At 35.5% G+C, this 26,008-nt stretch overlaps 1 protein-coding gene across 1 annotated transcript; it reads right to left on the bottom strand.

Annotated features, from left to right (window-relative positions):
- Positions 1 to 5,436: 5,436 nt before the first annotated feature.
- ppil2 (peptidylprolyl isomerase (cyclophilin)-like 2) lies at positions 5,437 to 25,670 on the bottom strand. Its single transcript, XM_055039837.1, has 20 exons — positions 25,530 to 25,670; positions 25,315 to 25,364; positions 24,730 to 24,775; positions 24,389 to 24,451; positions 23,790 to 23,841; positions 23,376 to 23,427; positions 23,005 to 23,096; positions 22,583 to 22,672; positions 22,417 to 22,492; positions 21,357 to 21,517; positions 18,056 to 18,131; positions 16,149 to 16,255; positions 14,930 to 15,019; positions 12,171 to 12,204; positions 9,525 to 9,642; positions 8,531 to 8,587; positions 7,545 to 7,617; positions 6,520 to 6,582; positions 6,308 to 6,450; positions 5,437 to 5,659 (listed from the first exon to the last, which is right to left on the bottom strand). Exons 1-20 carry the CDS (start codon positions 25,559 to 25,561, stop codon positions 5,557 to 5,559), a joined length of 1,578 nt encoding a protein of 525 aa, XP_054895812.1. The 5' UTR covers positions 25,562 to 25,670; the 3' UTR covers positions 5,437 to 5,556.
- Between the last annotated feature and the right edge of the window lie 338 nt (positions 25,671 to 26,008).

Below are 26,008 nucleotides of genomic sequence, written 5' to 3'. Positions count from 1 at the left end.
TCTGGCTATGACTTGGCTCAGGTGTCCAGAGAGGCCGTACTGCCTGATTTCTTTTGCTCACACTCTATTAACACAGACAGCTTGACGGCGCGAGGCAGGAAGCAGGGAGATAGGAGTAAGTGTTGGTGTGTGAAGGAAGCATGAAGAGTGTGTGGTAAACTGAGAAACCGACAATGGCCTCCTTGCAAACTAGCCTCATTTCATACAATATTGACAGCAACCCTTCACACATCTCCAATAAACATGAAATATATTCATCTTCAACTGAAATGGCATGATCCAACCAGAGAGAACACATAAGTTTTACTCAAATAAGAGGGAAAAAAGTAATTTAAAATATTTTAATATTTAAAAATTACATCATCTGATAAAAATTTGGTCATTTTAAGGACCAAAATTACAATAATGTACATAAAAAACAAAAAATAACAAAAGAAAATGCCTCCAAATTGGTTTCTTTCACTAAAATTCTCATAAAACTTTGATAAAAACTTGTGTGTGTCTGTTGGTGAATTTCTGACTGAAACATGTTTGTTATTCACTCAGTGGGTAGAAAATAGAAGATACTGAATAAAAATAAACAGGACAGCACAATAACAATACTTAAAGAGTCATTATTGGGGGTTTTTCACAAACGTTACTCCAGTAAATGTAATTGGACCCAACTCTGAATCTAACACTGAGAAGTTTAATAAAAACACGTAAGAAAAAGTTGCCAGGCTACATGTCGGATTTAGCTAGCAGCTAAAAGCTACATTAGCTAAGCTAATTCTGTTCGTTCGGCAGTAAGAACTACAGTAAATATAACTGATATTTATCTCCGTGTTACACATAGGTGTAATACTGTGTAATACATCTCAAAAATAGATTCAGCTCTACCTGTAATGTATTTTTATTGTTTATAAGTTAGAAAGGAGGCCAGAGCGAGCGCGTAGATGTGGGTTTTGTTGTTGTTGTCATAGCAACTGCCAACCAAGATGGCTGTTCCGTTTCACTCCTGTTCTTCTTTTGGTTGCTTCTGTTTCAATTTTCTTTATATGTAACTTTGTTTGCTTTTTATTTGCACTACGTTAAATGAAGTCAGACATTCAGCGCGTTAGCATCGCCTCCGACTGGTTGCTCGCTCTGTACTCCAGAGTCTCCTCCGCCTTCCCAGCCGAACCCTTTGGGCTGAAGCGGGCGGCCAAACGGGCCGCAGGGCTTCCTGCAGGCTCCCGGAACACCAGGCTGTTATTTCCAACCCTCTGATGTCATCTGGAGGAGGGCCCGGCCCTCCAGCCCGGAGCGGTGACTCACAGCCGGAGAGGGAGACGCTCAGGGAGGGAGCGCATCCAAACATCCACCGCTGAGCCACCAGAGGAATGGAGAAAAGGAAAACAGCCTCCAGTGACCAAAATAACCATTTGACTGGCCTCCTGTTTGCTCTCTGACATCCACATCTTTCATTTGTAAGGCCTGAAAATTAAAGCGTTTGTAAGTGTTGTTTTCTGTCATCTATATTGATTCATGACTCTCCTATTAGTCACTTGCACGATGAGCTCAGTTTTTCATGAAATAACCTAATATATCTTGATACAATAATAATACTATCTCATAATTATGTAGCGTTTAAAAGGTTTAAATAGATAGAATTAGATACAACTAAGAATTAAGAATGATTATATTAAATTCCAGCCAATGTTTTATTATAATTTTTACTACATTTATTACTTTTACTTCAATTTTCTATATAATTTATTTATTTTGGTTATTAATAAAACGTTTGTTTCATGTTATTATGGGGATTAAGTTGATTATTAATATTTCTAATTGTATTGATTTATTATATCTAAACAATTTTTAACAAAGGGGGTTGAGTTATCATTATTATTAGTAGTATTTTTTTATTTGTAATTACATTATTGAACGAAAAAAATCTAACTTGGATTTCCATTAGAGTTATTTAGGATTATTTTCCTTCTCGTGATTCTCTAATTTATTTATAGATTAATTTTACATAGAATTTTAAGACAATTTTTTTTACTATTTTAGTGGGTAAAGTTATCATTATTAGCCTTATTTATTTGTAACTGCCTCCCAGCGCCATTTGTTGTTGTTATGATAACCGGCAGACAAACAAACGGACGGAAATGGACGAGATGGTTTTGTTTTTCCTCCCGTTTTCCCCAGTGACGTCACCCCCCTCCGCCCCCCTTTTTATTCAGACTGCCCACACTAAAGTCGTGGAAGCGATCGCCATACGCTGTCGTCATGGCAACCACCCTGCGCCAACAAGCTCGGCCGCATCCAGGAACTGGCGGCCTCTTATTGGTCCGCGCGTCACAGTGGCAGAACCTCCGACCAATGAGAGATTAGCTGAGTGACGTAATTCAGACAGAGAATCAGAAATCTAATGTTGATGCATCAAGTTAATGTGGGAGGACGTCAGCAGCAGGTACACTGCCTTCTGTACTGATATATATACTGTTTATATATATATATATATATATATATATATACTGTATATATACAGTATATATATATATATATATAAACTGTGACTGTTGTGACAGAATAGTGTGAGACAGATCTGTGACAAAAACAGATCCTCTTGGAAAATTTGTGACTTTTCAAACTGAGATTGAAAAGTCCAAGTTTTTCTAGAAAGTTTCAGTTTTACTGGCAATTTTTTTACTTTTAATAATCACAAATGTTCTTTTTTAAAGAAAATTTCTTATTCTAAAAAATTAAGTTTTATTTCTATATTTTTGATTTAAAAATCAGAAATTTCAGTTTTTTTCTCAAAAATTTCTGCAGTTAATCTCAAGATCTCTAAAATTAACCTAAAATTGTAATTTTTTTATAGCAATTTTTAACTTTTGAAAATCAGGCATTCCTTTTGTTTCTAGAAAATGTTTAGAATTATTCTAAAAATTTCTGAGTTTTTTCCAGAGTGTTTGCAACTTTTCAAACGAAGACATTTTCTTGTTTTTTCTAGATTTTTGGGTGGAAATAAACTCCTTTTTCTTTTGTTTCTGCTATGGTTTTGATACCCTATCATGTGATTTTCTGGGGAACCAGTGGTCTAAACAGTATTTTTAAGAGGGGCCATGGTCCTCTTAAATCCCCCTTTTGGGATCGCCTGTGCTCTTTAAGAGCACCAAGTAAAAAACAAGACAAAAAAAAAAAATAGAAGCATTGAAATGGGGAGAACTTACTTTGGCACCAGTGTCTTCACTTTGCAACATCATAAATATTTCAGATTTTAAAATCTTGGGGGTTCTGTAGAGAGGAAGCTGGGAGTTCAGGAAGTCACGGACGCATCGTCTCTTTTCCCAGGATGACTGATTCATTTTCTCCGCCCTGAAAGCTGCCAATGATCGCTTCCACTTTACAGACTGAATGATGTGAAATGGGGAAAATGGAGGGTCGCTCAGTGTGAAATGAAAGTGAACAGATCACGGGTTGTTGTAATTTGGAGCAAGAGGGAGAATATTTAAGGGCTTGAATGGTCTGACATCTGGAAGCAAAAGTGTTTCTAGAGGGGCAGTTTCATATATAAATCTGCTTTTTTTCATTTTACATCATGTTATAAGCTTATTTCCACATCAGACATACCTGGAGCTTTTATTCTTTCATGCATATTTGAGAAATTATTTAATCTCCATAGAAACACTCAGCTCCTTCAGACGAGCTAGCAGCAATTAGCATCAGCTGAGCTCATTATATAAAACATGTTGTGATGACTTCCTGAAGGCTGAGTGTCGGAAAGAGCAGGAGCTTCTTAAAGAGACAGAGGTCCAGTTTCAACCTGTTAAATTACAGTCATATATTTGTAATTGATTTTGTAATAATAACTGAAAGCAACAGTTACCTGAATACACACTACCGCCCCCTTCAGGAGAAATATAAAAGATAAACTATTTGTGTCTTTTTGTGTATGCTTTAATACCCAATTTAACCTTTTTTTTTGTAGAGTTAAAATTTGAATCTGAAGTACTGACTTGGTATCAATATTATTGATATTTCGCATCCAGGAAGGAGTTGCATATAAACAGCAAACCAAATGTAGCTTCTAATAATGCAAAATTGGAGTAGTAGGAAAACATATAGAGGAAGTTAAAATTTTGAGCATGAATCCCATTGCACATTCACATTAAGTGAACTTTTTGTGTAAAATAGTCAATTTCAGTTGAGATTCCTGATTTTCAGAGGCACAGCAGGAACGTTTCAGCTCCCCAGGTGTGAAAATGATCAGCATGGTGGTCAGGAAGTCCAGACTCAGAACTTCCTGTGAACGCCAGAGATGCTCAAAGGGTTTGTGCTGAATAATGAGCAGCAGTAGAGGCCATTAGTGGACATAACCAAGCGGCTAATAAATTAGGTTTTACGACACTCTGGGGCGCATTTGTGCAGCGCAACGAACCGGGGCAGAACCAGGAAGTCGGGTTTGCTTTGGAAATATTTCTGCTGAGGAATGAGCTTTCCAGGAAAAAAACAAAAGGCAGAGTTGTTGCAACAGAAGGAGACAGAAAGCATTAATAACAGCGAGGTTCACCTTAAAATGTTTCCTTCCTGAAAGAAGCAACAGATTTCCCCACCATACCTCAACATCACTTATTTATGATTTCATTCTTCAAACCAATGAAGCTTTTTCAACTTAAAAACAAGCCAGGCGGCTCATTATCCCCAAAGAGTAAATGGATATTTCACCAATATATCAAAAATATTGCAATTTATTGAGACTTTTTTTTAAATCCATTTCTAACAATAAACTTCCCAGTACTTTTTGAAATTGATCTTCAGATAAAAAAAAATCTGAATTCAATTTTGGTCAAATTGCATGAAGAAAAAGCCTTGCCTCCCCCTGGGCTTTGACTAGACCATGACAACACGTGACCACGCTTTAAATCACAAAAGCTCTTTGGGCCTTTTAGAGTGATGACAGGATTTTGGCAACACTAGGAAAGTTAAAAACAAACAAAACTGCGAGAATGAAGCCAGAGCATTCTGGAAATATTTATTCTCAAAATATAATTTTATTGAACTTTATTACAACTTTATTGTCGTTATTTAAACTTTCTCATACGACTTTACTCTCATCATGACTATTCTCACACAATTTTGTGACTTTCTGTACGACTTAATTCTCATAATTATGACTTTTTTGTACCATTGTAGAAATTTATTCTTGTAATATAACTTCTTGTACGACTTTTGTAATTTTATTTTATTCTCATAACATTAAGACTGACGATTCTCAGAAAAATTTATTCTTGAAATACGGCTTCTGGAAATATTACTTTATTGTCATTAGTTCGACTTTCCTCTGACACGCCTTCGTTCCCCATGGCTGAACATCATAAAGCTAATCTAAAATACCTTAAAGTTAATCTGATTATTGTTTCAGCGACATTTGATTATCAAGTGTCAACAAATGTAAAACAAAGCTAGAACAACAGTGATAAAAAAGTATTTTATTACATATTTGACACTCGAGTCTACTTAATAAAAACGGGACGGGATTTGAACTTTGACCTTTGATTTGTTATTTACAGAATGCTGGAAGCGTCGGCGCTACCAGGAGCTGAAATCTCCAAAACTTGTCTTTCCTTTGGACTTTTTGGCCGTTTGTCCGCTGGTGGACGGGCCGCCCTCGTCTTCAGCAGCCGGACGTTTTCTGGAAAATAACAGAAAAAAACCCAAAACATTTCAGATGTTTAAAAACTTTTAACTGGAAAAACGTCTGAAGTGATAGCAGCACGTTGGTCCAACTATGAGCTAACGAGACACTGGGTGTGTTTACATCTGTTCATATCGAACCAATGCTTAGATTTTAGGTTTATTTTAAATATTTGCTTTGATGAACATTTAACTGTCCAGAGTAAAATGACAAAGAAGGATTAAATAACTAAGTAACTGAGTAAGCAAGTAAAATAAATAAGGAAAGAAAGAACAAAAGAAAGTAATAAAAAAAAACAAAAGAACAGAAGACAGAAGGAAAGAAAAAAAAGAAATGAAACAGAAAAATAGAAAGAAAAAATGAAAAAAAACTAAAAGGGGGCTAGAAATAAACAAAAGAAAACAAAAAAAGATTTGGAAAAAAGAATTGAAGGAATAAAGAAAGTAAAGAAAGAACAAATGAAATAGAGAACAAAAGAAAGTGCAAGAAAGAATGACAGAAATAGATGGAAATAACAAATGAATGAAAGAGAGAAATATAAAATAAGGCATAGAAGAAACAAAACAAGAAAGAGAAAGAAAATAAAGAAGAAGTGTGTGTATTTGGTGTGTGTGTGTGTGTGTGTGTGCGTGCGTGCGTGCTCACGCCGCGGCCGGGTTGATGTATTTCCCAACGCCTTCCTTAAAGGTTTTTGGCGCCTGGTCCTCCTTGGCCTTCTTTAGCGCCATGTTGCTCTGCTGCTTCTCCTCTTCCTGTTTCTGCAGCTCCTTTTCTCTCTCCGCCGCAATCTGAGCAGAAAATTTAGTTCCTTTATTTGTAATCAGTGTGATTATATTAACTCCATTAAAGAGTCGAACCTGAGCGTCAGCCTCTTCGTACGGATCCACGAACACGGTGGTGCTGATCAGCTTGATCTCCGACTGCAAACAGAAACAACAGAATCTGAAACCGTCTGATATCTGGAAATTAAATGTACATCTTTCTCTGGACGAGCAGGTCAGCCTCATCAGAGAATTACCAGAAAAAACAAACAGAAAAGGGATAAGAAAAAAGTTCAAATTTGAGGAAGAAGTAACAAAACTTTTAGAAAAAGGTTATAAAACATTAAGTCGAAATAATACAAGAAAAAAAAGTTGGAATAAGGCAAAAATAAACTTGGAATGTTACGATGTCTTTTTTTTTAAGAGAAAAAAAAATCATAATACGATCATAAAGTTGTAATTTTACGGGAACAAAGTCGCACTATATTGCGAGACAATATTATGAGAATAGTTGTATTGATAGTCGTATCAATACGAGAAAAAAATAAACTAATAATAACAGAGAAAAAACATAATACAAATAACACAGGAATAACTCGTATTACAAGAATAAAGTACGACAAAAAGTCTGGCCCCAATATGTTGATTTTATCATGTCAAAATCAATGTAACAAAATTATCCACATTTTTCTGTTTTCCCATGTAAAAGTCCAGAACCGGAACCTTTGTATTGCGTTTCTGGTACGCCCATAAATCTGACGCACAGGCAGCATCCCAAACTGCAGCAATGGAGGACAAAACCACTTCTTTCTGCTCACAGGGGGTTAATTTATAATTTAACAAACGATCTGATTGGACGATAAAAAAGACTGTTGTGTTCAGGTTGTGCTCAAAGCAGTTAGCATATTAGCAAGGCTATTAATCTCAATGCTAAACACTAATGTTAGCATTGGCAATCCATATTTCTACAGGAAAAACCTGGATTTGAAAGAGCACAGCAGCACATTTAAACAATCTGATGGCTGAATAACAAATTAAAAACAATAAATATCTGTAGTTGAGCTAATTTTATATATTTAGCCCCATCTCTAAAAATTATTTATAAAATAATAATTTTGCACCTTTGGTTTGTCTGTTTTGGTATCACACTCCACATTCTCCATGGCTGTGAGCGTCTCAAACCCACCAACAACCCTGGAAACAAAAACAAAATTAATTTGTTCAATCTGTTTTCTCTCTACATGCAAGTAAAAACAACCGTTAATATTCTGACTGCTGCAGCATCTCCCAGTGCAACCAGTTGAATCGGAGGCTGAATCCCAGTGAGGTCATCAGCTGACTCTGAAGCCAACACAGGGTGAGGCAAATTAAGTCCCACTTCCTGCTCACACAGGAAGTGACCTTTTTCTAGAGGACACAATTTATACCAAAAATCTGTTTTTTCATATTTACACAGTTTTGGTTGCAAGTTTTAGGCCTGATTTTTTATTTTTATAATTTGGTCATCTGTTTTTTTTCTCTCAATTTTTTCTATATTTCTTATTTGTTTGCAGTATTTTTTTCTTTTTTCTCTATTCTGCATTTTTTTAATGTATTTTTCTTTTTTGTCTATATTTTCTGCAATTTTTAAACATTTTTTCCTCTTTTCTGTAGTTGCATCCTAGTTGAGACCAAAGTATCAGACTGAAGACTTTTGTCTGTGGCAGAAACAGAAAAATGATAACTCATCCTGAGCCTGTTTAATTTATCATGCGATTGATTGATTGATTATTGTTGTGAAACCATTTGCTCATGTTCTATTTTTGTCTTAAACATGTTATTGTAACAGGCCTAAACATAACCACTGAACAAGATTTTTTTTACTGAAGTTCTTACAAAAAGAAAGCCATAACAATCCAGTGAATCGACTCAAACTTTAATCTCCCACTTTGACACGAAGCTGCAGATAGTTTCAAACACACTGAGATGTTGATGGAAATAAGAGATAATCTGCTTATGGAAAGAAAACTGAGCAGTAATTTGAGCCAGAAACCAAAAGACTGACTCAGCTACAATCTGGGAAATTAACTGAAAATAAAGAGCTTAGAGTCATAAAACAGAAACTTACCTTCCAAACACCGTGTGCTTCCCGTCGAGATACGCGCACGACCGAAACGTGATGAAGCTGAGGAACAAAATAACGGTAAAAACAGAATTAAAACGTGGCAATTATTTATTTCAGATACTCATTACATTTTCTTTAATATCTTAATTATATCAGATATGTTGGGTCAAATGCAACAAGTAAATATACTTTTTAAATTGGAAAAATTTAATATTTACCTTCTAATCTAACAGATAAGATTTTCAAATAAGCAAAATCAAAAATCATAATTCCTGAATGAGCAGCTCAGAAAACCATTTAAAACTTTCACAAAACTTTGGTACTCATACATAAGAAAAAGATTTCTCTTGTCCAGCGACTCGATTTTCTCTACATGTGGAGTTTTAACAAATTAAGACGAAAAAAAAACCAAACTTATTGTTCTGACAGAGATTCTGCTAAATAATCACTCATTTCCACTTTTTCTCAAATGAGACCAGATTTCAAGTGATTTTTTTATTTCTAAAAACAACAATAAGAAATTACAAAAGCAGCTTTTATTTACTCATCCTTCTGTGAGAGGGAAGACAAAAACTGAAAATTTTTGCTTAATTATGAGATTAAAGTCATAATATCTGGAAAATAAAAACCCTTTTTAATGGAAGAAAGTTTTAAAATTATGTGGAAAAACTATTTTAATATTAAATTTTTTGTGTAGGAGTTACAAAATCACTACATTCTACTAATTTTATTACACTATCACATTATTCTCGCGGTATCACAAAAACTTGACAACTTTTCAAAAATATTGAGTTTTCCTCAATATTCATTCTCACATTATGAGTTATTCTTGTATGACTTTATTCATGTATTATTTAAACTTTCTGAAAATATTATGACTTTATGAAGTTCTGATTGACCGACTCAATCTTCTTCAAAATAAACTAATAATTGGATTTTTGTGTGTTGAAACATGAAGTATTTCCTTCAGTGGAAACGAGGCATTTAGTTTTCTTACAACTGAGATTTGTTGGTGTTTGAGCCGGAGTTGGCCATGCTCAGAACCCCCCGGCCCGTGTGAGACAAGTTGGGCCGAAACTCATCTTTGAACGGTTTTCCCCAGAACGACTCGCCACCTGAAGGACAAAAACATGATTTGAGATCAGTTTTATTTATCCATTTGAACAGCACCAGAGTTAAACATGCAGGTTTTCAGGTGAGCCATGGGTCGCACTCTTTAACAGAAAATTTTAAACTTTTGAAACAGACATTTTCCCAAAATTCTGAAATTAATCTCAAAATTTCTTTTTTTTTGCAAGATTTTCACCTTTCAGACAGAAATTTCCAAATTTTTCTTCAAAATTTCATAGATTTTTAAATCACATTTTGACTTTTCAAGCTCAGAAATGTTAAAAGTTTTTTCCAAGAAAATGTTTCATATTAATCTAAAAATTTCAGTTTTTTTGCAAATGTTTGACTTTCAAACTGAAATATTCAAGACTTTTCTAGAAAATTTCTGAAAAAAATCTGACTATTTTTAGCATAAATTTACTACAGTGGCTCTAATATGCTGTTCAGATACAAACTGCTTGGATGTACAATAAAACTGGAGTGAAGTGGAGGCAAATATGTGATCAAACTTTGATGAAAATTGAGCTTGTGAATGATTGAAACGTGAATCTTCAGATATAAAAGTGTCTGCAAAGAGATTTGTAATTCCAATTCCAACAGTTATAATTTTAGTGACTCACTTGCTAAAGTTCAAGCCGTTTAAATTTTCTGTCCTGCAAAAACAATATCCTAGTAATAACTTGCCCCATTTGTTACACTTACGGGGATAAAAGGTGATTTTCTGTTTTTCGGTAATAAAAACGATGTTTGCTGTTGCCTACAGACGCGTGTTGAGAGCCTCCGGCTGTAAATCTTTAACCAGACTGACTCTGTTATTACGGGTCGCCATGATGGGTGTGCAGGAATAGGCGCTGCAGGAGATTTGGCTCCCGACCGGGGAAAGGATCCGTTTCCCTGAGGTGTCGTCCCTCCAGCTGGAGCACAAGCAATCAGCCGACACGTGAATATACAGCCACAATATCCATACGCGCTCCGTTTATGTCTGCAGCAGCACGAACACATAAACAAGGGCTGGGAGACTTCTGCAGCCATCAGGCTGATGACCTTCCTGCATAATTGATCAACAAACTGACATTTTAACAGACTGTGACAGCACTGTAAACGAAGGAGAATTAAATATAAACCGTTAAACAGTCCATCAAACAGAATCTTCCTTTAATTACTCGCTCCAAATGAATGGACATCCCACAAATCCAGACGTTACAACCTGAGCCCCTCGCTCTGAACTTAGACGAGTTTCATTGATAAAACTACGATGTCATATTATGCCACTGTGGATGAAAAAAAAATCTAGAAAAATAAAGGGGATTTTTGAATTTGAAAAGTCAAAAACCTGCAAGAAGAAACCATAAAAACTTTTAGATTAATCTCAGAAACTTTCTAGAAAAAATGTTTGGTAGATCAAATATTCAAAAATTTTGAAATTATAATTTGTTTCTAGAAAACAAAAAGGAAATTTCTGAATTTCAAAAGTCAAATATTTTCCACTTCTCAATCTGAGAGATTGTCCTGTTTTTTCTAAAATATTTCTGTTTTTCTAGCAAATTACATACATAGCTATGCCTACCCAACTTAATAAAATAAGCTTAATTCGTCTCTTTAATATAAAAAAAATATGGGGAAATAGTTTTTAAACAAAATGTTAAAACATCTTGTAAACAAAGAAATTTCTAAGTTTGAAAGGTAAAAATTTGCAAGGAAAAAATAATTAATTTTGAGGTTAATCTCAGAAATTTTCAAGAAAAAAACAAGAGAATTTGTGAGTTTGAAAAGTTGTAATAAAACAGATTTCACAGGATTCCATCAAAGGCCTGGCATATGGGAGTGGAGAGAGAAACCAGCAGCCCAAAATTAAAAGTCTGAACCTCAAATAAATCACTCAACAAGTCTGGGTGGGACAAAAAGGCAAAGGTCAGCCGCTTGCCAAACAGAAGTCCAACAATACCACAACTATTCAGCCATCAAAGAGCGGCAAATGACTTCTTAAGATCGGTACAAAGTTCACAGAAGACATCTTTAGTTTAAGAAAACAAGAGAATGAAGTCTATGCTAATATCCATAAAGGAACAGTATGTCCATGCCAAAGTCCACAGCCGTGTTGTTGGGTTGTGAGCACATATTGTTCAGCGCAGGCGACGAGGAGAGTTTCACCCACAGGCCAGAAATTCTGCACCTTCATAAATCTCCCACAGCGAACCCAGAGACACAGAGCTCACTGTGTCGGAGCGGCAGGAAACGAGCCGCATGCGGTCCAGCAGTCGATTCCACTCCGCGGCGTTTTGAGCGGCTGCTTTAAGAGCAGGAAAATTACGCCACACGCCCAATGGCAGGTCGCTCCCCCCGCGCTGCGGTCACATCATCTGCTACTTCTTTAATGCACTCCCACGTCCATTCACAGAGTCTATTTTTAGAAAACACTCGGCTTGACATGGCTGCGTTGACGCAAAGCCCCCCCAAAAAGAAACTGTTAATTATTGAGCAGAAAAGTTACGTAACTTTGAATTTTAGTTTGGGAGAAGAGACTTCGTCCTACCTGTGCCTGTACCGGTGGGGTCTCCTCCCTGAATCTGGAGAAACAGAGGCAATTTTTATTACGATGAAAAAAGAGCCAGACGATAAATCAACAACAATATATCGTGATGGTCACCTGATCAATATGAATAGCTAATAAATCTGATAGTATATTCACTGACCCACACAGCATTATGGGAGATGTAGGCAAAGGAAATGCTTTAGCTGCTCACGCTCTCTCTGCTAGCTAAGAAACACTGCTGGAACCACCCAACTCACTTTTTGGTTACCTGCCATTGTAAGATAATCAAACAGCTATTAGCAATAATCTCCAAATCTTCCTTTAAACCTGCTTGACTTCTATAATCTTCCTCTTCAGGGTTCAAGAACCAACAAAATCTCTTTTTCCCCCCTTCGAACCTGCAGTCATGTTCCATATAATCATTAATAGCAGAGTGACGCTTTTCCACTGAAAAGGCCTCCATTGTTCTTTGTCTGCTTCATATGAGAGCTTCATGCGCTCTGTGGTTTTTTCCCTAGACTTTTTGTTTGACAGAACCAGGAGTTATTGGCCGCATGTGCTGCAATGGTTTCAATAATATTTACTGTTGTGTGTTTATTTCTACGCTACAGATGAGGCAGCGTGGAGCTGTTTGCAATTCTGGCACTAGGAATGAGCCTTAATGAGGTTTTAACAGGACGATGTCGTGACTAAAACTGTCGTGGAAATTACCCAAAACCTCAAAACAACATGATGAAACTGCTTTCATTCAAAACAGAGAGAAATACAACCAAAACCGCAGGATGAGTACCAGATACCGGCTGGGGTTCAACAATATGACTGAAAAACTTGCTTAAGCATTTTAAATCAGCTGATATTGACAATTATTGATTAAATTTTTTGTTTAAAATTTCTGAAATACTGCCAGACTGGTGGCGAAACCTTCCCTGTTTTATCCACAGTTTTATCTGCCTGCTGTTGCTTTTTGTTTTCAGATGTTCATCAGGCAAAGTGGAGAAACCTTAAACTGCTGCTGCGCCAGTTACTCAACAGGTTGTTGCTAGGTAACCAAAGAGTGAGTTGGTTGGTTGATTCAAATTCCAAAATACTTTTTTGACCCCAAAGCGAAATTAAATTAAATTACCAACAACCTTGATCAGAGGTTGAGAAGTTAAAGTCTTTATTCTGCCTACATCTCCCATAATGCTGTGCAGTTCTAGATTGGAGTTCAGTAAATATTCTATATATTGAATATTTTATCAGTTGCATTATCTATTGATATTGATCACGTGTCTATCTAATACCGGCCCATATTTTTATATTGTTGCATCCTTAGCTTATTTTTGACTGAATGGCAAAACGTATTAGAATAAACTTTGTAATTAGAAGTATTAAGAATGAACTTCAAAGATTTCTGCAACCAGTCGTTGAGAACAGCGCCATCTACCTTTTAAAATAAGGATCTCAGATTAATCTAAAATACTAAACAGACGATTTCCGAGGCTGCTGTGTCACGGTATAGCCACTGCTTAACCTCTTCACCAATTCAGATCAGTGAAAAGGTATTTTTTGTCATAAATCTGGTGAACCTCTGCTTTGTTCACACTTAAATTTTTAATTAAAATGGTCAAATATCCCAAAAGAAACAGCTTGGTATGCATAAAAATTCCCATCTACTGTTGTTTTCATAGAAACAATCAGGCTTGAGTTTACTACAACATGATCTGAACTCATGAATAAACAATCGGCGGTGGGACTGAAAACTGCACAAAGAAAAAGACAAGGGTCCTCTAAAGACCAGATGTCCACTTGAGAGACATTTGAATTATGGGAGCGGCAGCTTTGAACATCTGATCAGAGAAAATCTCTTTCTGGGTTTCTATTGAGAAGCTTCAGATGAAAAATGAGCAAAACAAAAAGCAATGCTAATCAACAAAACACAGACGCTAAAACAAACGCTGAATGCAGGTGAAAAAATCTGTTTCAGGTCAAAGGTGACCTACATGGAGAGTGGGGATAAATGACGAACATTAGAAACATGGACATGTTTAAGGAGGATGTATTCTGCATTTTACCGTTACCTTAAGTTACAGAAATGCTGTATATATCAAATATGAGTAAAACAAACATTTGACTTTGTAATTAGGCGCCTTGAAATTTGGCCTCTGTTTCTTTAAGAAACTTCAGCTCTTTCTGAAGCTCCGCTTTCAGGAAGTCATTGTATCATGGCTCTTCTATTGACCCTTTCACAACGATTTTACTAGTGTTGCAATGAGAAGTAGCTCCTATAATGAGCTCAGCAGATGGTCAGATCCACCAGATGTTTGCTAATTGCTGCAGGCTAGTCTGAAGGAGTAGGGGAAAATCTTCTCTGTGAGGGGAGTCTCACTAACTTGGAAGTTACATCTTCAAGGAGGAGCTGCGTCAAGAAGGCGGGGCTAGGCCCCAGCAAGCATTTGTCACAGTTGAATGGTTGCCATCGAGATAAACGGATTTGTCAAACATGCCTGAAAGATTCAAGGCAACACTCCAGGAATGTTTATGATGATTTCAAAAGCTGAAATGCTAAAGTTTATAAAAAGTGCTCGGGACAATATGTAATAATAAAGAAAGAAAAATGTATTGAAACTGTAATAACTCAAAAAATATAGAATTTGTAGCTGAAATGTCAGGAAATTGTCCAGAAATCATTAAACATATTTTAAATTAAAAATAATTCTGATGGATTGTGTGAAATACCGCTTTATGATGCGGTAAAAGAGAAACCAGGTTCTTCTCACCATGAAATTGCGGATGGACCTGTGGAAGATCGTCCCATCATAGTAGCTTTTTTTACACAGACGGATGAAATTCTCCCCCGCTTTGGGAACCTGGAAGAAAATATGTCCATAAGGGAAATTTATAGAATTTATCAATTTGAACTGACCAATAAAAGCAGCATTTTCATAATACAGTTTTAGGATGAAGTTGAGTTCATGCGGCGCCTGAGGCAGCTTCACATGTCTGCGTGACAAGGCTGGTGAAAAGCTGTGCTCTGCTGGTGTACAAAACACAAAGAGATGTCTGGAGCACCGAGGCAGGGTTATAAAAGCCTCCAGGCTTTCTCTTAAATCATGACAGACACAGACAGTAGGTCGTTCTGAAACGATGCAGCGTTTGTTCTCCGAACACGAGGCGCGGCTTCCACTCTGACGCAGAGCGAGTCTACGGTTATTAATATCAACAACCTTGAGAAAGACTTCTCAGCTTCGCCGTCTGTGTGAGAAACTAGCAGTGTTGCCTTTCAGCAGTGACTGATGATCCTGTCCAAGATGCTCTTGTCTCGTCCGACCCATTTTTACTCAACATCTCTGAATGAGTGGAAAAGTTTTCCAAGTATTTTTTCATCTACATCAAAATAATTCCCACTGTAACATTTGCTAGGAATAGGTCTGTCAAGATAACCAATTTTGCTGGACAATAAATTGTAACAGAAGTTATTGCGATAAGCAATAATACTGCTGTTTAGAGACAATTTTTAAGCAATATAAAGCTAACAATGGCATAATAAAAGAACACATTCTCAAACTTTACATTCTCATAATTGATTTCAGTAATAATTGGTAGTTGCAGTCTAATAAATAAAATAAAAAAATAATCAAGATGAATGTCACAGAAAGTGAAATTAATCTTTTCCATTTATGCTGTTTGTGATTGCTGCAACGTACAGAGTGTAAAACCTCTCTTCTTATTTCACATTTAAACCACAAACTTTACGATTATAGAACATTTAAAAAGACAATGTGCAAACAGAACAATGGAAACTGCATGCAAATAGTGAACAAATGACTATTTGCAGAACAAAATGGCTGCACTTACAGTGGGATGCAATTACAGCAATGGGCGTGACGCCATTTTGGATTTGACATAAAATACACATCTGAATTTGTGTAATCTAATATACAAGACTTTATTTTATGTTGTGACATATAATAAATAAAAAACAAAATGTGTTTCCACCTTATCACAGTGCAACTCCAGGTTCAGGTCTCCCTTGTTTGTGTGCAGACGGACGTAGCCTTTTTTCTTCACGTACTGGTAACGCACCATGTCGTCTGCAATTGCATCTGCAGAAGCAACACAGTAGGAATATTTAAACTAAAACTGAAGTCATTTATAAACAAAGTAAGAGCAAACACACTACAGCAGTTTTCGCTCTGCTCTGTATTTGCAAGTAAAACTGTCATTAACTTTTGCTTTCCCTGAACTTTTTCTTATTAACTACACCAGGCTCGGTGCATCCTAATATTTTCCATTGCAATAGAAAGACTTTCTATTGCCACCAAGAGAGACTGTTTAGCATAGTCTCTCCTTGATGAAAAACAGTAGCTCAATAAAATTGTGCAAATTGGAATCACAAAAAATAAATATGCTACAAGGAAACAGCAATTTTGAACATAACAAAAACAAACAAAAACAAATTGCGATGGGATAAAATGTTTTTTTTGGACGTATAAAAAATGTTTTAATTTCACAAAAACTGTAATGGAAACACTTTTTCGCATCACATGGGTCACAGCAGGTTGTTACTACTGGAGGAAACTACAAAGAAGAATATGACAGGAAGTAGTTGGAGGATGGAGTTTAATGTTTTTTCAATGATTTATCACACAAGCAAACTTATTGAAGAATGATTTAATTTTTTTTTAAATTTAATAAAGACATCATAATTGTAAAATTGCGTTTTTTGGTTGTTGTTTTTTTTTACATTAGTGGAATATTGACAAAGGTTTTGCAATCATTTGTAATGGAAGCGCAAAATAAAAACAAATAAATCTATGCGCTCACTTGAGGCGTTTCTGGCTTTTCCGAAACATTTCCTGAAACGTTTTTGACCTTCTCCATCCACTCTTGTTGGAAACAGAGGCGAGTTTCAGTTTTTCTCAGAGATGCGGTGTGTTTCTGACTGCCTGAACTATCATTTGAAACCCTGATTTCGATTGATAACTCATCTGCGCCGGTCTGGAGCGTTCACCTGTCTATTTATCAGAGTGAGATTGAGTGCTGCAGCATCATTTCAGAGCGACAGCCTCTGCTGCTGTGAGTGGTGACGCTGACTTCCTACATCCTTTCAGATTTCTGCTGCTGATTCAGATTTTTCAAAACGTGGCATTTTTAACCAAGCAGATATGATTCAGAACTGAAAAAGGTCCTGCGTTGCTGGGTCGTTTCTATGACGACCGTCACGCAGTAAAGGTAACAGTGAATCACAGGTGTGGTCAGTTTTAGTCGGAAGATAAAGGAATAAAAGAGAGAGAGAGGAGAAATTACATTTAAATTATGGATCAAAACTCAAGAGAAAATCAGTTTTAAATTGAAACAAATAAATGACTCAATATTTGAGTCGATTATAAGAAAAACTGTTCAGGATTATTGCTGAGTTTTATGTTCTATATGACAAAGTAAACATTTCACTCTGGCTTTACTAAAAATATTGACTCTGATGGATGCATTTGTTGAATGATGGACGTTTTCATGTTGATGTTTTAGGAAACCTTTAAATTCCTTAATCTCAACATTATCAGTAGATTAAATCTAATCTTATCTGCTAATCTCAATCCGACTCTCTAATCTCCACATTTCATTTAAATAAAACATCAGACATTATTCAGAGATATTTTTGCTGCATTTCCTAGAAATCAAACATTCCTCTCTTGTTCTTCTGTCTGTGTGGTTCTTGGATCATGAACTGGGCCAGTGGATCCAGAGAACCGTACCGCTGCGCGTTGCGTAACGGCGCGTCTCTCAACGCAGCGGCTGACAGGCTGAGAAACATTAAACGAGCTGCAGAAGCGACAACATGACCGAGGCGAGTCGCTGCGTTTGGATGGAGGAAGCGAAATAAGAGGAGGTTCGTTTTTACTTGCCTGCTTCGTGCGTCGTTGCCGGAGTCATGGCGGTGGAGGTGAAGGAGGCGGAGACTCGGCCTGTGGAGTAATGGGCCTGGAGGAGGACAAGATGGAGGAAAAAAATATGTAAAATAACCTGGTCAATCAATTTTTACCTTTAATTTGTGGTTTAAAATGTTGATTTTAAACCATATATTCGAAGATATATCTGGTTTATCATATTGGCCGATTTTAGTCGGATACAGAGTGTCTTCAGTCAGAGCCTTCTTCAAAGTCGCTGTGACACAGACTGCTACGGGAGCTCTTTCCTGCCAACAGCAAACACCGTCTACAATAACTATTAGAAGAATCTGAATTAATGAGTTACAAGAACATTTAATTTTCCTTTGGGTTCCATAAAGTATTTCTGAATCTGAATTTTTGAATTTGTATCGGTTAATTTTAGTCATTTTGTAACATGACGTAGCTTTGATTATCGGTTTCATATTTAAATCTAGGCATTGATAATCAATGTTTATTTCAAAGACAGAAAGAAAGAAGGAAACAAAGAAGACAGAGAAAGAGACAATGAGAGAGAGAGAAAAAGACAAATGAACACAAGAAGAGGAGAGAGATACACAAGGTTTACACAAAGGAGACACAAAATATGGTATTAAACAAAAAGAGTTTTATAAGGAGCTAGAAATGTAATTTTGGAGTACAAATCATCAACTTCTGAATTATTTCACCTCCAGTCTAAATGTCACACAGATGCACTGACTTTCTGAGTCACACACCTCAGTTTGAGGCAAATAATTCAGCGTAGTTACAACTCATACTTGTTGAAATAAAAAATATAAACAAAAAAATCTAAACATAAAATAAAAGCTGTTGGCTTCCAATGACATTCCTGAAACTTCCCAGAAAAACTGGGAAATGAGTTTATAAAAATCTCAATTAGCCCTTTTTTTTTTTTTACAGATAATTTTGTTTACAGAGACTTCATAATTCAATGTATTTGTTATTTTGTTTATTTATTTTGAAAACATTTAAACGTTCCAGTGTTAAATGTTCATTATAATTTAAAGTTTATTAATCTTTGAGAATGTATTCTTCCATCACTATTGCATTATAATACTTGAAAATGGTCTCAAAATAACAATATTATCATTTGTTCTAATAACTTCTTGGTTAATTTATTGTCCAGTAACATTTGTTATTGTGACCTTCCTGTTGCGATCCCGACTACTTTCTGCTTTCCACAAAAAAACAAAACATGCATTTCCACAATGACAAGACAACGTGACAGAACATTCACAAATTGTTCATTTAAACTCATATTTATGTTTCCTATTCATGAATACTCAATAATTTATTTGAGTTTTTTTGTCTTGACTTTTTAAAGAAATAATTTACTGATTGCGTATTTCAGTGAACAACAGCTCTCCATCATGTCTGAGCTGCTTGCCATGTTTATGTCATGGCGACATCCGCCACTTGGTGGCGATCCAGCGCACAGTGACGTCATTGTGAAACACAAGCAATGACGTCACCTCATATCGGCTCCATTAGGCCTTAAACCTACTTTGTGTCTGAAGTGCATCAGTGTTGGCAGCAGGGACAAATTCACAGCAAACATTTATTGGCCTTTTCAAGAGTAAAATGTTTTTTAAATCAAATGTTTATTGAATTGTGATTAAAGTAAGAAAACCTGTTAAATGTTTCTGTAGTTGGTTCATGAAAAAAGTTAAAAATAATAAATGTACTCCCTCTGAAGAGCTGAATCATTTATACGTTTCTGACTAACTTCCAGTCATGTTTATCCATGCTTTTATTTAATTACATTTAATCCACTTGTGACGTATAAAACATGAGATCAGGTTAGGATGCTGAATTAATTTGAAATAAATCTGTATTCAAGATTATTTAAGAAGAAAATTAACTTAAATACTTATACCTGTGTTAAGAAAACATAATTTAATATAAGATCACCCAAAATCATCTTAGAAAATATTTTAAAATGAGATAATTTAAGACAATTTAAGAAAGAAATTAAGATGTGTTTTTTTTTCTTTTTTAAACTTAAAATTATTTGAGATTTGGTTGGTTTTTTTAGACAATATTTATTCCACCACAATTGGAAAATTATTGAACTGGACTTTTATAAAGATCAAATTTGTAGAGAAATAAACTAATTTTAAATATTTCTGTTCATCAACATGAATATTTTCAGGTCAAAAAGAAATCCACCTTTCTATTAGAAAACTTGCAAATGTCAGTTTAAAGCTCTAGCAATGGAATAATACAATCAAAACATATAAGAAAATCAATTCCTGAAATGGATTAAGTAATAATGAGACACACAGGATTAGAGCAGAAGGATCAAAACTCATCCAGATACAGAGCAAAGTTTTGAGATGCAGGCTGCCAGGAGAATAAACAGGTTTAATGGAAGGATCTGCAGTTCGTTCAAACACTGAACCTAATCTGAGATTTATTTAATATTTACATTAGTGAGCACAGCTACTGAGATTATATCAGATCTGTTGAATAAACAATTATGTGAGAGTGAAGAAGTCACTTAAATCAACAGGATAGCTCACTAGAGATAAAAGCTCAACGGTATAATTGCATCTGAAAAGCCAAAACAATCTTCTGCTCCAGTTCTTCTGAAGGCTGATACTTAACCTTTTCTTTATTTTTAAAATCTGACCTATATTCGCTGTTTTCTCAGAGACCATCAACCTGTCACCCCAAACATAAACCGCAGACAGCGAGCGCACAGAAACGCTCCAGCTTGAAGAAGAAAACCTTTTATGAAGAGGCAGCAGCAGAGAAAGGAGGTCCAACTGTTTCTGATTATTCTCAGCTGTATGTGATTAACGGTAAAGAAAAAAAAAAGTGGTCTTATTTCAGGTTAATCTTAGATATGATCGTTAAAATCGCAAATGTAAAAAGCAAGTAAGTGATAAAGTACGACAAACACTGTCCTTCACAGAAACTACAACCTCACACCTTCACTTAACTGTACATGTGTTTTTTTTCAGTGACTAAACAGTTATTTATCTCTTTGCCTGTTTTAAATTCACTGCATAACAAACTGTTTGTCTCCCTCTTGTGTACAAAGTCAACATTACATGTCTTGAAAAGGCAACTTAAAATGTGGCAGAAATCTGTGAGACTATTAAACATAAAACAAATTACATGTCTGCATAAAAAAGCTCATGTTTGTGCAGAAAGTCTCTGGAGCAGGGGATTTTTTTTAACGACTCCTGGGAGAGCTTTGGTTTCTTGAATTTACCTCAGCGTCTCGGCTGTCCAGCGTTTTGTGTTTACTCACAGCGTTTATTTTGTCGGTCTTCTTGGCTTCAGGCTCCTTCATGGTGGAGGCCAACAGCTGATCCCCTTTGTACTCTTTGTAGAGCTCTGCCAAGGTCTCTCTGGTTTCCAGGTTGGTGCTCTTCAGGTGGTACGCTGGGTCCTGCTTGGCCTTTTCCTCATCTGAACAGGAACGGGGACAGAGTCGGGGAAACGGCTCAGAAATTTAACACTTTTCACACAGATTTATAGGATTGCGTGACGTTTTCTGAGACGATTTAATTCCCCCAACTGCACAAAGAAATGAGTGCAACTAATCTTGTAATAAGCAATTAACCAATTAATCACATTGATTATTACATATATATAATTTATTGCGTTACCATTTTCTTTTTACCAAAAACTAGATGATTAAATTCTTTAGTTTGGTGTTTTGGTCTCAAATAGCCTTTTTTTGAAGGATAGTTTTGTTTAAAGAAACTTCATAATTCATTTTATTCATTGTTTCTGTACTTTTTGTTTATTTATTTTAGGTATTTGAAATGCCTTCCAGTTCCAGTGTTAAACGTTCATCAGAATTTAAAGTTTATTGATCTTTGAGAATGTGTTCTTGCATTATTATTACCGTTATATTACTTGAAAATGGTCTCAAAACAAAATTGTTATTGTTTGTCGCAATGACTTCTGGTATAATTCATCTTCCAGCGGAAGTTTTTTCTGTGACAGGCCAATTTATGGCAGTAGCAGTCAGTCTTGCAGTGAATCAGAAGAGGCCCCTGACTGAAGGCTGTTGCTGTACGACAGTCTGATGACGGTCATGACATGCTAACATGCTAACAGCTCAAATTCAGAGCAGCAGAGACAACATTCCACAGTAAAATATCCTTGATGTCACCATCAGAAGTGCTAATCCACCTCGTTTGCTTTTGCTGCACCTTATCATACCTCTGCCTGGTTGTATGGTTAGAAATCCGGGCAATGAGATGTTGAAGTAGGGGAGTAGCAGTGACACTACTCCTACTTGGGTAAAATTTTAGTCTATGCTAACGACTTCTGAGGGGGAAACAATTTTAGCCACTAACCTGGATCGAGCACCTTAAGGTTGTTCTTCACGTGGAAAAAGCTGGACACATTGAACTTATCCAGGTTGGTGGGGTCCTTCAAAGATGAAACAAAAACGACCGAAACGTCACCAGTTTTTCCAGAATAAAAACTTTAATAAAGTAAAGGAATGAGTCTGCCACCAACCTGAAGCATTATGATGTCCTTTCTAGTGAAGGGCTCATCAGTCAGCAGGTCTTTATAACTTTTGGTCTTGATGTTTAGTTGCTCAACAGCCTGAAGGCAAACAGAATTAATTCAAATTAAAGCAAAAAATATATTTTATGTTCTGTTGCTGATTTGTTTGATTACTAGTAAAATGTTCAGTTTTTACTGTCATTAAACAACCCAAAAAAAGTTTGTAAAAAGCAAATATGAAGCTTTTTTGGGAAAAATAAACATCTTGTACACAAAACCTTGTGACATACAGTAGTATTTTGTAAATATATTGTTGCTGATCCTGTTTGGTTTAAAACTGAAACCAAAATCAACATCATCTCCTTATCATGTCATCAGTTTGTGTTTGAAAACTATTTTCAGTGAGGATGTGCAGAGCAAAAGTTACGAACCTCGTAGGAAAACACATTTCCAGTGACCTTGTTGGCAACAATGTGGGAGTTATTTGTGAAGACGTTGTACAGAACGGGGCAGTGATACTTTCCTGCAACAACAATGAAAACATTAAAGGAAATAAACAGTTGGCCAAAAGAAGACTATGATATGATATGATAATTTAGTGTCGGGATCAGCAGCAACAACTTGAACATTTTGTCAACACTCAATTGCCTGTCAGGATACATGGGATGACCAAATGTCAAATAATTAGAGCCAAACAACAACTCTAAAGCATGTTTATTTTACAAAAACAAAGTAAGTTAATCCTTATCACATGAAGGAAATGTTCACATTGTTATTCATTTGAGAGAAAAAATATATTTACCGTCGTTGTTCTTGGCGAAGTTGAGCTTAATAAGAGATTTTGCTTCCAGTTTCTGCAAAACAACAATAGCAACTAAGAAAAGGCTTAAACCTTCAAAATGAGCTCTGGGAATTTAAATATACATATAAAATAGAACAATCACATGGAAAACATAGAACGCTCCATAAAAATTCAGTTCCTAAATGTTTATGTGTCTGATCTTATTTCTAAATTTCTCTCTCTAAAGAAAGTTGGTTAACTTAAGAAAAGTGTTTTAATGAGTAAATGTTCATCTAAACAGTCATTTGTGCTTCATTCCTGTGTTTTTGTCTTTTTACACAAAAAAGAAAACTTTATATGTAAACATGAAACACAAATGTTAAAATTTTGATCTAATTCATAAATATCCAGTATTTGAAAAATACATTTTCTTACTTCTCCAGAGATCGGATTCGTTCCATACTTCTTAATCCACGGAACAATGCTCCTGAGAAAGAGAGGAAAGCAGAGAAAGGAACTAAATAAAGGCTGTTATATTTCTTATAATGGTCTGCTGTTTTATGTCAAAAATAGTTTAAGTTCATCATCAAAATATCCATCACAGTTGTGTAAAAACTAAACCAACACAACTGTTATTCTAAAGGAGACAAATCAGTTCATCAATACGCAAAAGACGCTTGAAATAACATATTTCACTATTAATTTTTTTAAAAAATTTCAACCTTTATTTAATTTGAGCATATTATTCATTAGGAAACTGAATCTAATATTCCCAATCTAATTGTTCAATAATTCTTCTGGGTTTTTAGGTTTCTATTAATGTCTACTTTCTAATCAACTCCTGTTTCATTTCTTTACAAAAGAAATAAAACGCGACACAACCAGTTATTTCTTTTAACTGAACATTAACTGAAAAATTGTAAAAAAAAAAATCAATCAATATAATATGCTATTGTATTGAAATGATAATGAATGTTAGATTGTGACATCTTTTTAAAGGGGTGATCATTAATTATCCAGTACAAGTTACTCACAGCAGGTCAAACACGACTCCCTCCTCAGTGCAGACGGGATACTCAAACGGCTGCAGGGACAAGCTGAAAAGAAGCCGAAAAAGGTAGAATATAGAGTTATTTGAATAAAATCAAAATGGAGAACTGTGAATTCATCCTTTTATTGTTTTCTGTCAACAAACACCTCACAAAACATAGAAAAACAAATGTTAGAGGATGTTCCAGGAAGCTGGATCTTTAACAATAATAATCACAGTGTTGGGTAGTATAAAGACCGACAGGCAGAACAAATGAAACAAAGAACAGAAAAACAGAATAAAAACAGCTTTTGTCCTCCAGCAGTTCCAGCGATTTCTTCTTACCTGCAGTGGTCAAACGGAAGCCGTTTAAAGTTTGCTCGGGGGATTTCTGGAAAATAGAGCCAAAACTGAAAATCCATCCATCTTATCGGTTCAATCATGTCAGCCTAAAGCTGTGCTAAAGTCAATGTTTTGTAATTGTTGTTTTAAATTTAAGAATTTATCACAAACAAAAACTATACTCCTGAAAAAATATTTAAAGTTTCAACAACATATTTACATCATCAACCTGACCTTCTTTTCAGTTACTATACAGTGACTTATGTTAATTTCTAACTCCATGTCTACTTTTCACTTTAACTTGAATAAAGATATGTTCAAGTAGTGCTGTTCTTATTTAAGTATACAATATTTAGGTTCTCTTCCCACCTCTGCTCTAGATATAGATGAATTACATGGTTTATTTCTTACACATTCTCCCATTTCCGCAGGTCTCATAATAACAGACTTACACCAGGTTATAAAACAATGACGTACGAAACCATTGATAAATTAGAGTACAACTTAAAGGCCCTTCATAAAACATGATCAAAACAAACAAGTCACAACTGTTATCTAAAATAAAGAATTAACGTAGTTGAAAGTCACCTGCTCGTTTCCCTCCATAAAAATTGGTGTATTCTGTACATGTGATGTACCTGTAATAATGTTAAAATAAACAAACATTAATAAAAAATAAAGAGGAAACACTTACAATCTTTTAATTTAAACACCACAAACAAGCTAACGGGTGCTAGCATGCTAGCTTGTTAGCGGTGCAGGTACAATATATTTTTATGACGTCGTAAAGGTTTTAGTCTTACATTTTGTCCTTTTGGTGCTGTCGCTTCCCCATATTCACTGTATGAGCAGGTCTGAACTATTAAATACAGTAAAAAATGCCAAACTTCAACGGTATACCATACAAGCTCTTTGCCTTCTCTGTACTTCTTGTTTGGTGCCGTTCTTCTTCTTCTTTTTTTATTTTTGAGTCATCTCTATTAGCGCCATCTTCCGGATCAGTCATTCATCACAAGTTTCTTAAAATGACCTTTATTCTACAAAAACGGATTTCAATTTTAACTGAAATAATATGCCATTAAAACTCTGTTAACCAGCACTTCGCATCTTCATGATCGATATTCTCCTCTTATTCTCACATCTCCTGCATCCCATAAAGAAATATAGTAACTACAGAGAGCCATTTCAGCCAAAATTAAATAAATAAATACATCTGAAAATAAATACATGACAAAATTGGGAAAGATAAACAATAATAAATCAATCAATAATAAAACAAAAA

This window comes from Poeciliopsis prolifica, unplaced genomic scaffold (genome assembly GCF_027474105.1).
Source record: "Poeciliopsis prolifica strain line A6 unplaced genomic scaffold, Auburn_PproV2 SCAFFOLD014, whole genome shotgun sequence".
In the NCBI taxonomy this organism is placed as follows: Eukaryota; Metazoa; Chordata; class Actinopteri; order Cyprinodontiformes; family Poeciliidae; genus Poeciliopsis; species Poeciliopsis prolifica.
This window is presented reverse-complemented; position numbering and strand designations above follow the sequence as displayed.

Bases quoted from the DNA above. Each gene is read 5' to 3' on its own strand.
- ppil2 (XM_055039837.1), bottom strand. From the start codon at position 25,561: ATGGGGAAGCGACAGCACCAAAAGGACAAAAT. The intron at 22,673-23,004 runs GTTCGTAACTTT...GTTTGCCTTCAG, and splicing joins GAAATGTGTTTTCCTACGAG to GCTGTTGAGCAACTAAACAT. The intron at 16,256-18,055 runs GCAAGTAAAAAC...TTGCTTCTGCAG, and splicing joins GGCAACGACGCACGAAGCAG to ATGCAATTGCAGACGACATG.